At 34.9% G+C, this 13,417-nt stretch overlaps 1 protein-coding gene across 3 annotated transcripts; it reads right to left on the bottom strand.

Annotated features, from left to right (window-relative positions):
- Positions 1 to 921: 921 nt before the first annotated feature.
- LOC134278268 (protein Son-like) lies at positions 922 to 10,994 on the bottom strand. 3 transcript variants are annotated; one of them, XM_062760585.1, is made up of 14 exons: positions 9,508 to 10,994; positions 8,963 to 9,194; positions 8,749 to 8,838; positions 8,417 to 8,653; positions 7,958 to 8,052; positions 7,397 to 7,557; positions 6,849 to 7,163; positions 6,320 to 6,430; positions 6,106 to 6,228; positions 2,976 to 3,086; positions 2,534 to 2,681; positions 2,105 to 2,176; positions 1,785 to 1,900; positions 922 to 1,304 (listed from the first exon to the last, which is right to left on the bottom strand). In XM_062760585.1, the coding sequence occupies exons 1-14, from the start codon at positions 10,841 to 10,843 to the stop codon at positions 1,179 to 1,181; spliced, it is 3,273 nt and encodes a 1,090-aa protein (XP_062616569.1). In that variant the 5' UTR covers positions 10,844 to 10,994; the 3' UTR covers positions 922 to 1,178. The 3 variants fall into 3 exon arrangements, with proteins under 3 accessions (XP_062616569.1, XP_062616570.1, XP_062616572.1); XM_062760586.1 differs by lacking the exon at positions 2,976 to 3,086; XM_062760588.1 differs by lacking the exons at positions 922 to 1,304; positions 1,785 to 1,900; positions 2,105 to 2,176; positions 2,534 to 2,681; positions 2,976 to 3,086 and adding an exon at positions 3,454 to 3,668.
- Positions 10,995 to 13,417: the final 2,423 nt, after the last annotated feature.

The following is a 13,417-nucleotide window of genomic DNA, read 5'->3' as shown; positions in this document are numbered from 1 at the left end:
CAGATGGCGCTATATCAAATCTTCGCTATAATAAGTTTCTGCCAAATATCGTACATGGCAAATATAATACATTAACATTTAAATTGATTGATAATGACTCTGCAAAAGCAATTAAGAACCTGTCAAAGTGTTTATGTAACTAAACATTTCTTAGTAAATTAAAAATTTACTCTCAACCATATCAAAATATACATTTCAATTAAATCACAATATCATGATCTTTAACATTTTTTTTTTTTATTTTTTTTTTCAATAATTAACCACAAAATAACAATCTGCATATAATTCACATACTCTGTGAACATATCAACCAGTCTGAAACTTAAAGCACAATCATTCATGTGTACAAACTGAAAATAAAAAATACCGATTTCACTCATTAAACATGTTAAACAACAAATTTTAAACCACCTTTTTTTTCTTACAATATTGTAATGTTGTACAACCTTTGCCATACATTTCTGACATGTATTTTTTTTTTCAAATGGATGAGGAAGACTGCATTAGGGATTAGGTTGACAAATGAATGATGTACATGCAAATTTATCATTTCCATAAACTTGTAGCCAGTTATTCAAATATTATTTTAAATTGTTTAAACACATTAAAAAATACATTTGTTTCTCAACATATCTAAAAACACTTTTCATACCATATATGTATGCTAAACGACATATTATAATTTCACCTGCATTTTTCCAAATTTAATTAGGTGTCCATATTTAATCTATTTTTATTTTTTTGATTCTGGTCAAGTTCTTTTTAATATTCTTAAAAAAATTTTAAAAATATATTTTTTATCATCTTCTGTAAAACTGATAATGCTAACTTCAAAACTTTTCATATATGTCATGAAAAGCACAACAATGGATCATTGTGAACTGTCAAAACTGAACATTTTTCAAAAATATCAACGAATGCACTAACACTCCCCCCCATTCCTTTCTTTTTTCATATCCATCATTTTTTCTTCTTTCAGTTCAATGGCATTCCAAATGAAGACATTCAATCACTTCATGTTCCACCATCAACTTCATAAATACAGGTCTATTATGTCCCATCATGCATGTACACCACAGCATAATTATGCACTCGTTTTGATGACTCCCTGACCATCCATACAAACCCACAGAAAGGTACCACACACTTAAAGGAACCACAGAGATGGTACCCCCACATCAACTTGGTGGGTCCCGGGGTACCAGGCCCAGAACCTGCAGGCAACATGTGGCGGCCGCTGCTTTGGCGGATTTTTTGTTGTTCATCGCGATTGTGGGCTGGTACTCTGTCCTGTTGACTATTACCTGTAAAATATGGAAGACATAAAATAAGATTTACCCTAAAATGACAATGATGAAACATAGAGCTTTTTTTCCCCAACAATTATGGGCAAATAAAATGCTTTTGTACTTTATGCACTCAAAAGTGGTTCTGTCAAAAGGGAAACAACTCTTTTTTTACCCCCCAAAAAAGTGTTCAATTTTATGCAGATTTCAAAACACTGTGTTTATACTGTAATATTGTAATATTTCTATTCAGAATTTTTAAGTAAGCAGTATTTTGATCTACTTTCAAATAAATTCAAAACTTCTCAATTATAAATAGTCATACAACAAACCCAGTTTTCATACCTGCACTGGAAATTTTCAAATTGAATATATTGATCATCATCTAAAAATCATGCCTAACAAATGCAAAAACACTGTTTTACTTTGTGAGGGAAGGCAATTTCCAACTACGGAATATAAAACTTAAAACATCTAAGTTTATGATTCAGGACTTGCCTTAAACAGGAAGTTTTTCTTGTGATCTGGTCCGCTCTCGTGAACCAGCTCAAACACGGGGGCTCCCCACTTCCTTCTGTTACACAGCTCCACCAGGGCCGACACAGGATGTTTACCTGTAACCATAGCAACATCATAAAAGTAAAATATAACAAAACACACAGTGACCTTATGTATCTAAACAAACCAAAACAAATCTAAATTATTTTTTCAGACAAAACATTTTAGTTTCTGGTAAAAGGGGTGCCTATGAAGGTTTTTAAGTAGTTTTATTTGTAACTGTTCAATACCTCACCACAAGAGCACTACTAATTTTTTACCTGATAAATCTCTAACTACAGGAGCACCACCTTTGAAAGTTTTAGGCACTTGTTCTCCAGTGGATGTTAGTCCTGAAATATCAAACGAAAAATGATTAGCAATTGAAAAGGATTGAGTTACTAATTAAATGTACAACTACTTGGAATCTAGAATGTGCTTTAACAACATCTCATCATGTTGGGTTCAACTTCGTTTTCAATAACATCATTAAATTTGTCAGAAATAAAATCTACCAATTTATATCAATATGATTAAAATCTAAACTTTTTCAATGCAATATTTGAGTAACTTCAGTAGGTAAAAATTCATTGACTAAATATAAAGTCAAGGAAATGTTTGAATATCCAAATTTAAATTTTCAAAACTTTTAATTGTCATTCCAGACACTAAACTATCCTTTAATGTAAAATACTGAATTGAGTGCCCACCTCGCCTGTCTGTCTTGAAGTCAAGGGCCAGTGGTTCTACCGACCCCTCATTGTTCTTCCCCAGCCCCTCACCCTGCTTCCAGCCCATCTTCTGGAGGAGGGCCATTCCGATGCCGCTTTGGAGGGGGGCAGCCTTAACAAACTGGTCCTGCAAACACCCAGATATACATGTAATTAGACACAGAAAATGATTTTTTTTTATACAGATAACTGTTGAAAAAGGAAAAAAGTTATTCATTAATATAGCCTTTCTACTTCATTCTCTTTTTTATGCAAAAATGACATAAAAATTGATAATTTTAGGTATCTGTGATCAAGCTTTGAAATAATTTTCTCTCATTTCTTTAAACAGTGAAGCACTCATTATATACCCTAAACTATTGAAAGGAAAATTTTCTTTCAAATGATTTTATTTTTGAAATAGTTTACTTGATCACAGTACCTTCAGGGGTTTATAATATCTTCGATTCAGACTTCTGTAGATAATTTTTTTAACAACTTCAGTGGAATACTTGTTTTTAAATTCTTTCTGCTTAGCTTTAGTTTTCCTTTTCTACAATGTACAATTTTGAATTTCGAATCAACTGTATGTACTGCTTTTACAACAGAGAGTTTCTTTTACAACAGAAAGTTTCTTGAAGGGATCTACATATACACACAATCACAGTTCAAGATTAAAATTTTTAAACATGTATGGTCAATACAGAGCTAGCAAGGAACACTTGTAATCAATTCCATAGATTAAGCCTTCTCGCGTACATACATGTACCCATATTTTTTCTCCAAATATCAAAATCTAAAATCATGTTCTCATATGGTCAATGGCTCATCATAAAAAAACATTTTATATTGTTATCTGTCTAAAACAAACCTGTTGATAGACAACTCCAGTTCTGTTTTGCATCAAAACTGTGTTCTGCCCATTGTGGTAACTTACCACCCTCATTTAAATATCATCCAATCGGATTCCAGCAGCTAGTAGCTGAAACACAATTCAGCCAATCGAATTCCTGGAGCTAGTAGCTGAATCACAATTCAGCCAATCAGAATCCAGTGCAGCACGATTACCAATGGGTAACATCAAAATGTGTGCCAAATGTGGTAGGCTGTCAACTATGTATTTTGATTAAAGACCCTGAAACAAGTTCTCAGAAATGAAAATGCTGCCAAAGTATAGCTTGTGGACGTGTCAGAATAGATGCATTTCTGAATTTTGCATTTTTCATGAAAAAATTCAGATCTATTCTTTCCTTTACAGAAGAACAAGCTGTATATGGCAACATTTCAAATGAGAAATTGGGTTTCAGTTTTCTTTTCCTTTCAATGTATGATTCAGCTCAACATAATCATTTCTTCGAAAATTCAATTCACTTTACCCCCCCCCCCCACCCTCCTCCCCAAACATTTCCCTAATTTATATTTGCAGCAAAATGATCTTGTGAAGCTGAAGTCATACAGATGGTTAGCTGTATAGGGGTATGCCTCACACAATTGTCTTGCTTTACAAAAAATTAAAAAAAACCTGCAAAAAAAGTATAAACAAACAGGGCAATTGTGTGGGACATTTTTGTAAGACAAAACATGGCCTCCAAGGTGCAAGAGATTCAAAATTTCTTTCAAAAATCCTGATTTTACACAAAATATATAAACACCATCGAAAGAGATTCAGAAGTTTAGCTACATTTTCTATTTTTATCATTCCAACATGTCCCAAATCATTCCTCTTTTAATTTTTAACTGTTTAGCAAATTAAAACATGCACCAAGGAGACCAAAGATTTCTTTTAAAACAGCTTTCATCTTCTCTGCATCCAGGATTACGGTAGAGCTACAGTACGTGAATCTTTCTTTGGATGCCTGGAAGTAAACAGTTTGGCTGTATCAAACATGCTCTTTGTTGTTCTGATGGTTTTTACTAATCACTTCCATATTCCATGAATAAATTAAGTGGCAGTTTTTGTTTTTTTTTTACTCTAAAATATGTCTACTGCTTCTGAAAATTCTTTGACTAATTTCTGTACAGCTATGTTAATATTTGTCTATCATTTCTTTGCAATTTATTAGAATTCAATTTGAGTGATAAAAAGTAATGTGATTTATTATTTTAGATGGTATGACCCGTGTTGCCTACATCATAATGACTTGCATCAAAATGTTTCAGTCCCCTTCAATCTAAATAAAATTAAATGTTAGATTTGCTTGCATACTTGCTACACTAACGTCTAAGGGTCACTTCAGAGGTCAAATTCGAAACAACTCTAGACTTATTCACTTCAACAAATATACGATGATTTTGCAGGCGACAAATTGATTGATTGATAGAATTTGACCTCTGATGTGACCCTTTATGGGGTGTTGTTAGATGTTAGTGTAGCGAGTATGAGCAGGGTTTAAACTTAACTGAAATTTCCACGAGCCATGTGGGCTCCTGACTTTAAAAATTTAGGAGCCCACTGCTAAATTTGTTAGCCCACAGTCTCTGTGATTTTTTTAAAAAGCATAGATACTGGGACAAAAAGTAGATACAAATGAAATACATATATAAATTTGTTTGTTTAAAATTGGAGTTCTTACTTTTTAAAAATCAGATGTCATATAAATATTTAATCAAAGGAAATAAAATTGTATTCAATAAACATTTTTACTATCTTTTTTTTAACTTGGTAATACATGTATATATAAATACGTAGCCCTGGTACATGTCTTCCACTGATAAATTGACAATGACACAATAAGATTTTCTAGGTTAAATATTTTAACTACAACGTATCTGAAATAGGTGAAAACACTTACTATTCATATGACTGAGTAGTTGAGAGTTATTAAAATTGTATATTTCTCACGTATCAACCATTTACAGAGGGGTGGAGGAAATTCGGATTAGGAAAAAAGACGATCGTTTTAGGGAATTTCACAAATCGTGTAGTACTTTAAATGGAAAAGATGAAGGATATTTACGAACAATAGGACCATACTGCTGTGATTTTTTTCATTTTTCTTAGTTTAAATCAAAAACCTGCATAAAATGTCTGTTTTTCAGTAAGGGGACTGGGAATGAATTCGGCCCCCTGCAGAATTTTTATTCGCCACGTGGGCGAGCAACTTACAAATTTTATGAGCCCACACCAATTTTTACTCGCAATTTGCGAGTGGGCGAGCGTTAAGTTTAAACCCTGTATGAGAGCGGATCTAACATCTAATTTTAATTAGATTGAGTCCCCTTGAAATTATATGTACTTTTAAAATATGTTCAATTTGAAGGCATTTTTTGAAGAAGGAATTGTCATATTTTCTGCACTAAATGATGGAAAAATCAATTATAAAGAACAAATTCAATAGCTCCCTGAGTCATACTGGTATGACCTGGGCTGGAACAGTTTACACTGTTTATTAATTAAAACTGCTTTGCCTGTTTATAATTTAAACTGCCCCAACCCAGGTTATACAGTATAACTTAGGAGGCTATTAAATTCATTCCTGAAATTAAATTTAATTTAAATAATTCTTCAAAAGAGCAACAACAGAGCATGTTTGTTACAGTTGAACGGGTTCCCACACAAATTGTACACCCACCCTTCTGGCCCAGGCCTGTCTCTTTTTGTCTGGTCCTATCAGCTCTTCTTGGGACATGACATGAGCACCTGTGCTGCCCATAAACTTTCCTGGAAGGTTTTTGGACTGGGCCCAAAGACTAGCCTGTAAGAATAACAAAACAAAATGTTCAATGTTCAAATTGACTATAACAATGACATAAACACTCTTAGTACATAAACACTCATGTACTTACTTTTTCCTGAACTTTTCCTAGAGTTGTCATGGCCTCTATGTCGTGGGGATTCTCCTTCAATTTCTTGAATGCACTCAGTCTCTCCGAGATAATGGACCCAATATCCACTGCCTACAAACAATTTAAAATCATTTATGCCTCCTCTTTTCCCAAAATGCCATGAAAAAGGACAAAAGACAAATGTATATTGAAGTTGAATTTTATTGATCAAAATAAAGGTTTTGATCAATAAACAAAATTGTAGTTAATATAAGCATCAAAGGTTACCAACAAAATGGACAGTTGTTCCAATGAAATCTGTCACTTTGTCAACCCAAAGTAAGTACATGTAAACTATACTGAACATGTTGAAAGATTACATGTACATACAGCAGTAGTCAAAATTCAGGAAATCTCTGTCTCATTTATATACACTGAGTAAGTAACAAAGTCTCATTCAAGAATGAGGTGCAACAAAAATTAAGAGATATTTGGTATATATTAAAACACCACAATAATATAATAAGAATTATCCCATAGAATTACACACCACGGTGGGAGTCTCAGGAAATATCCTATCCTCAGGACGGACGGGGTTAGGTGGGACATCTACAGGTAGTGGAGCGGCGGAGGGAACAGGAGGTGGGGGCATCAGCACAGAATCTGAGGGGGTGGAGCTGCTGGCGATGGTGGTGGCCGGTGCTGAGGTGGTGGTAGTTGCCACGGCGGTGGTCTTCTCCACCGGCACCCACTCTGACTCCTTCTGGCGATGCGTGCTGCCACTGGAGACGGGAAACTGCAGTCGTAGATTTGCTGAGCCTTGGAGTTTTTCTGCTGGCGTTCTTATTGGCAGTGGTTTAGAATCCTACAAAATTTTGCTTATGTTAAAATGTCTCACTGCCATCTCTCCAATCTTACACTTTTATTTGTGACCGTAGGATGAGATAATAATCATAATATTTTTAACCATTTATTTCCTAATATGCAGTACTTGTCAATAAAAAACAAATTCTGAAAAAAATCTACATATATATTTATGGAATCAATAATGATTTTCATCAAATTAGAAGATATAAAACTAATTAACTGAATACTCACCCTAATGTTCAGTACAATACTGCTGGCATCCCTGACTTTAAATGGATGATGTATAAACTCCTCATCCTCCTCCTTTTTGTCCCCTGCCTCTTCCTCGGAGGATGAGGAGGAGGAGCTGTCTCGTCTGTGTTTTGATTTGGAGGAGATCCTCTTACAGAAATCTACACAATAGAAAATTTTTTAAAATTCAAAATTTAAAAAAAAAATTCTGGTTATGTATATTCAACAATTTTAGAATTTAATTATACTTTCAGCACATTGAAACAGCTGTTCTGCAGAACCAATCACTAATAGTTAAGTACACCTTTGAAATTACTGTAAACTACTTTTTTCTCAGGTTATCATAAATACAGTAATTCTGCACATTTACAATATCTGTTCAAAGTGCAGGTATAAAGTCTTGCATTTTTTTTTTTTTGGGGGGGGGTGTCATTTGTATGTCTATAAAATACCCTGTGACAAAATTTTGTAGAAAACTTGTTACCCCATAAAGAGGGTATATGAATCCAATACAAAAGAGTATATCTACAGTATATGACAATGACTATGAACGAAATGTACCTGTCAGCTCATCAATGGACTTTCCACCTGACTTAATGGCAGCCAGGTCAATGTTTGACACTTGTCCTGACTTCGCCATGGCAATGGCATTTTTTCTGTAATGAGGTATACATAATAAAACACAAATGTTTGCTTAGAAGTACAAACTAGGAAAACTCAAATACTGTAAAGCAAGTCATCTGGAAACCATTGGTTCCATAGAAAATGGCCAAATTAGATATTCAGCTTAGGTTACATTTTAAAGCATTGACTTTACTGAAAGGGACTTCAAGATTAATCATATTAGACATGGTTTTGGAATACACAACATCTAAATTATACAAACTTCAATGTATACATCCTGTGTCAATTTGCATTCAATACCTTTTTTTATGTAATGACATTTAAAATATCTTTTAAATCAATGATTATTGAATTGATATTTTAAAATTTTAAGTACAATCATGTACTTTTCCTTACATTGCAATTTCCCTTAGTTTGGCTTTGTCTATCTTGACTCTGAGATCTGCAGACATACGGAAAGGCCTCTCTCTGGATTTTGACCTTGACCTAGATCGTGACCTGGATCGTGACCTTTTGCTACGACGACCTCTGTCATCTCTGAAATCTCTGTCCTTGTAACCACTTCTCTCACGACCGCGGTCACGATCGTAGCGACGGTCTCTGTCTCTATCACTATTTTCACGAACCTTGTCCCTGAAATAATAAGCAGAGTCATTTAATGATTTTCTCCATAACTGCATCTTATTTACCTCTTTTTGCATTTTCCCTCATTTAACAGCGCTACCTACCTGTACTGATATGCATCATAGATATATTTACTGGATGAAGATGACCTTTCTCTCGACCTTGACCTGGATGATCTTCTCCTCTTTGGTGATCTGTTTAAATATCAGAAAAATAATGAAATTTCATTCATTATTCCTTTACAAAATGCATTCCAAAACATGTACCAACAAGCAAAGACAGCCACTTTATTGTTTAAATGTTTGAAATATAACTCACCTTGACCTTGACCTAGATTTGTGGGAATGTTTACGTTTGCTTTTGGATTCACTCTCAGACGGTTCTCTGCTTTTGTGTTTCTTCTTTTTCTTCTTCTTTTCCTTTTTCTTCTTTTTCTTTTTCGAGGACTTAGAGTCTTTGTCTGAGTCAGAAATGGAACCAGTTCCTGACACGTTGTCATTGTCATCGCTTTCGTCAGACTCTGAATTATCATCAGACGATGACACTTCACCTGTAATAGATAACATAAATATTTAAATAGCTGTTTTACATGTACATAAAGTAGAGCTCCCTAAGTAATAGTGAAATACACACCTCACAGTATAAAATTATCTAAATCTAAATATTGGAAATGTATTTTGTATCTTTACATTCACTCCAGATTCAAAATAGTTTGTGTTACATTCAAAACTGACATTCTTTTCTTTGTAATATATTCAAAGAAAGAAGAAAAAACATTTCAATATTCATTCTTGTGTATACTATATGATTACTATTACCAACTCTCTCATCACAATAGCATCAGGTCATTATATGTCTCTTACCATCCTCTAGATTCTTCTTTCCAATAATTTCCCCTGAAGAAATCATGTCGGCACTTGTCTTGGTGATTTTGAACTCCATCTGCAGTTTACCTCCCTTCTTTGTTCCTATCTGTACTTCTACTTTTGGTTTATCGCTGCCTTCCTCCATTTTCTTCCCTTCTGGCATCACCTCAGCTTTCTCACCATTGTTGGTACCTGATTTCTCTTTGGAGTCCCATTTAGAAGACTTCTTTTTGTCATTCTCCTGAGTTGCTGTGGCTATGGTGGAAAGTTCCTCATCCAAGAGTTTATTCATTTCCTCGACAGAACTGGCCACTCCCTCCCCCTCTTTCTTCTGCCCCTCCAGGGCCAGTTGTTTAGTCATTAATTTGTACTCTGATTCGATCTGTTTCATTTTTGATGCCAAGAAATCCTTGAAGAAATCATCCACAATATTCTGGGGCAAACCTGTCTCCGCATTCCCAACTTCTCTCAGCATTGATTCTCGTATGGTGGCTTGAAAGTTTGAGGGGGTGGGGATGGTGACTGAAGGGTTTCCTGGGGGAGGGGGTACAGGGAGAGGAACAGGGGATGGGATAGGTGATGGGTTAGCTTTGACTGTTTCCTTGGGAGGCTTCACAACTTTCACTTTCTCCGCAGTAACTTTCTTTTTTGGTGGGTTGACCTGATCTGGGATGGGAATGCTATCTAATGCTGGCGGGGGTGGTAAAGGAACATTTTCTATCTCAATTTCTGTTGTTTTTCCCATCACAGATGTGTTTTCTGAAGTCACTTTATCTCCATTGGTCTTTTGTTCACCTCTATTGTCTTTACTGTTTGCCTGCGATTTTGAAGGTGGGGCAGGTACAGGAATGTCATCTAGAGATGCAGGCATTGGTATATCAGTCTCTAACTTAACATTTTGAGTGTGACCTAGATTATCTTTTTCTGACTTCTCCCCTTTCCCAGTTTTTTTAACGCTTTTAGTGGCATCTTCCTTTGAAGTCTCTGGAGATTTCCTGCTAATTTTCACTTTAGAATCAGAAGCCCCTTCCTTCTTTTCCTCTTTCAAATTGGAAAGCTCTGCCTTCTTTTTTTCCAACACTTTCTGCAGATCCACACTATCCATTGATTCACCTCTGGGTGAACTCTCATAACCTTTGACCTCCTCATCCTTCTTTTTCTCTCTGTCTTTATCCTTGTGTTTATGTTTGTGTTTTTTCTTGTCTTTTTTCTTATCCTTCTTCTTCTCTTTCTTGTGTTTGTGGTGTTTTTTCTCACTTTTCTCTTTGACCACTGACCTAGATCCACTGGAATCTGTATGAATTGTTAGATCTTCTCCGATTATGCTTGACATGATTGCTCTAGATTTTCAGCTTCTTTCTTTTGTCTTTACACTTACTGATGCCTCTGGAACACTGCATTTGATTTTCAGTAACATGGTTATCATTTCCATCATCTTGTCAATACACTTAAAAATTTCATTGACTTCCACCTAAATAGAAATAAATAAACTTTTAAGGTCATTCAGGAAAGTAACTCTGTTTCATTTGAAAAAAAATAATAAAATCAGATGTTTCAAATTATTTTCTAAAAATGGACATACATCAGGCCATGAGAAAGATATTTGACTGATGTATTCCAACCCACTTCTTAAGATGTCAGCTATGAGAGTACTTGATAGAGGAAGAAAGGAATTTTTGAAATCTAGTTTTTTTTTCAATAGAGGTTATAATTTCAGGGATCACTCTGGATTTTAATGTTGAAATGGCCCATCAACATTAAAATCCATGGGCCATACGCCGGGGGTATGGGGGCCGCGTTAGGCCCCCATTGGGGTCCAGGGGCAACGCCCCGGTAGGGGGTCCAGGGGGGCGAAGCCCCCCGGGTAAAATCGATTTTCCATGCTATTTTGTGATGAATTTCAAGTAAATATGATGGGTCTTTGAGGGTTTTTAAATGCCATTTCTGACACAACCAATTTAATTTTTTTTTTTAATAAAATGAATAATATTATAAATATAAAATATTTTTTTTTTAAATTTCATCTCAGTACTGAAAAATGTCATATTGGAGAGTTAATTCCTCGCCCCTTGGATTTTATCGATTTAGTTCTCGAAGGTTGATGAAGAGCTAAATTATAAAGGATGCAAACTTACATGCACATTTCTCTACTGAATATACCTGGGGCAGTTGCAGATTAAATTTGGTTCAAATGGTAGGGACTGGTTTTGTATGCAAAGAACTAGGAGCAAAATAGGCAAAAAAATTAAATGAGAAAATTTTTATTTGTTTGCAAAACATTTTAGTCCCATCTGATCAAATTCCAACCACGGATGCAAAGTTAGCCACTTGGACTGGAAATGACGACCATCGTTGCCGTTGACATCAGGAGTCAACGTCTTGGACTGTTCTTCTTAATCAGAGACCTCTGCCGAGTCTGGGAATTAAAAAGTTTCCGTCGTTTCATTTGTAAAACAAACGAAAGCTTTCGTTGTTTTGGGTCAGTTGGGCCCAATACCGATCCTCGCTTTGGAGGCATTTCGGGCAAGTGTCTGGACACACAATGAGTAACTTGTACTTGTTTTGTTTCGAAATAAATAATCAAAGTTTTAAGAAATATTATTAGGACATATTACTTACTGGAGTATTACTTTCATATGTTTATTATTTAAATCATTACATAAAATTTTAATAAATATAATTGACTCAGTATTCGGTAAAAAATTTCTAGTAGCGTAATCTAAACGAAGGAAATATTCCATGTACAACTCCGATTTTAGTCTTGATCAACCAGACGCTCTGCTGGTAAAGAACATACGCGACTACAAAGAGTCTGATTGAACGAAGTAACAGTATGCTCAGATACGACATGAATACAATCAGTCAGCTTAAAAACGGTCCTAAAATGCACCAAGATAAGAGTTTTGACCCACAGTTTTGCATCTTATAGCGCCATATCTGTAAGACATGCGCCAGACTGACCCCTTTCTAATTTTTTAGTGCGCCATTTACAAATATTGAGCGCCAATGGCGCTAAGGCGCGGCCCAAAGTGATCCCTGTAATTTGGAGAAATTAATACAGGACCAAGCACAACTTTTTGCACAATTATATTTTTTTTTTCTATGGTTGGCACTGTAGCTCTCTGGTTGTCCATCGCTGTTATTTTTTTATTTTCAGACCAGCTACCTGCAGATAAAGTAAACACATATCTACCATACCAGTTTTTTTTTTTGTCAGGCCAAGGGCATTTATAAGAACACAGGCACCATTTCATCATTAAGTTGCAAATAAAATTCTAGATCAAAAATCGTACCCTTCTACAGGTTGGGACCAATCGCCCAAATGGGATATAATCGTCCGTTTCGGATATAACATCCAAAATGGGCTACATATTTACAGTGCAAAAATTGAAATTTTTTAATTTTAGCTATAAATATCATAAATCTGCATCAGGACTCTTATAAAGGAATAACTTTTGGTTAACAAGTTTTTCTGTATGCCCATTGTTTAGGAGATTGATCCGTCGGAAGCTCCTTAATTTCTTGGGGATCAGTCTTAACCGTAGGGTTGCAGAAAAACTTGCTTACCAAAAGTTATTCCTTTTTAAGGGAAGTGTTTTGATGCAGATTTATGATATTTATTGCCAAAATAAAAATTTTCAATTTTTGCACTGTAAATTTATAGCCCACTTGGGATATTATATCCCAAACAGACTATTATATCCCACAGGTCCAGCACAATACCTTGATAAAGGTATATAGCTTGTTAAAGCTATATAGCTTTATCAAGGTATTTAAAATACCTTAATCAAGGTATTTTGTGTGATGAAAATACAAAAAAAATTCTTTAAAAATGAAATTAAAAAATCGAATTATGAGTTGTTGTCAGTGTGTTCACTCGTGCATGAAAAGTACTCAGGTATTGAAA

The sequence above is a fragment of the Saccostrea cucullata genome, unplaced genomic scaffold (assembly GCF_032062105.1).
Source record: "Saccostrea cucullata isolate Sc308-1 unplaced genomic scaffold, CSIRO_AGI_Scuc_v1 ctg6763, whole genome shotgun sequence".
Lineage (NCBI taxonomy): Eukaryota > Metazoa > Mollusca > Bivalvia > Ostreida > Ostreidae > Saccostrea > Saccostrea cuccullata.
This window is presented reverse-complemented; position numbering and strand designations above follow the sequence as displayed.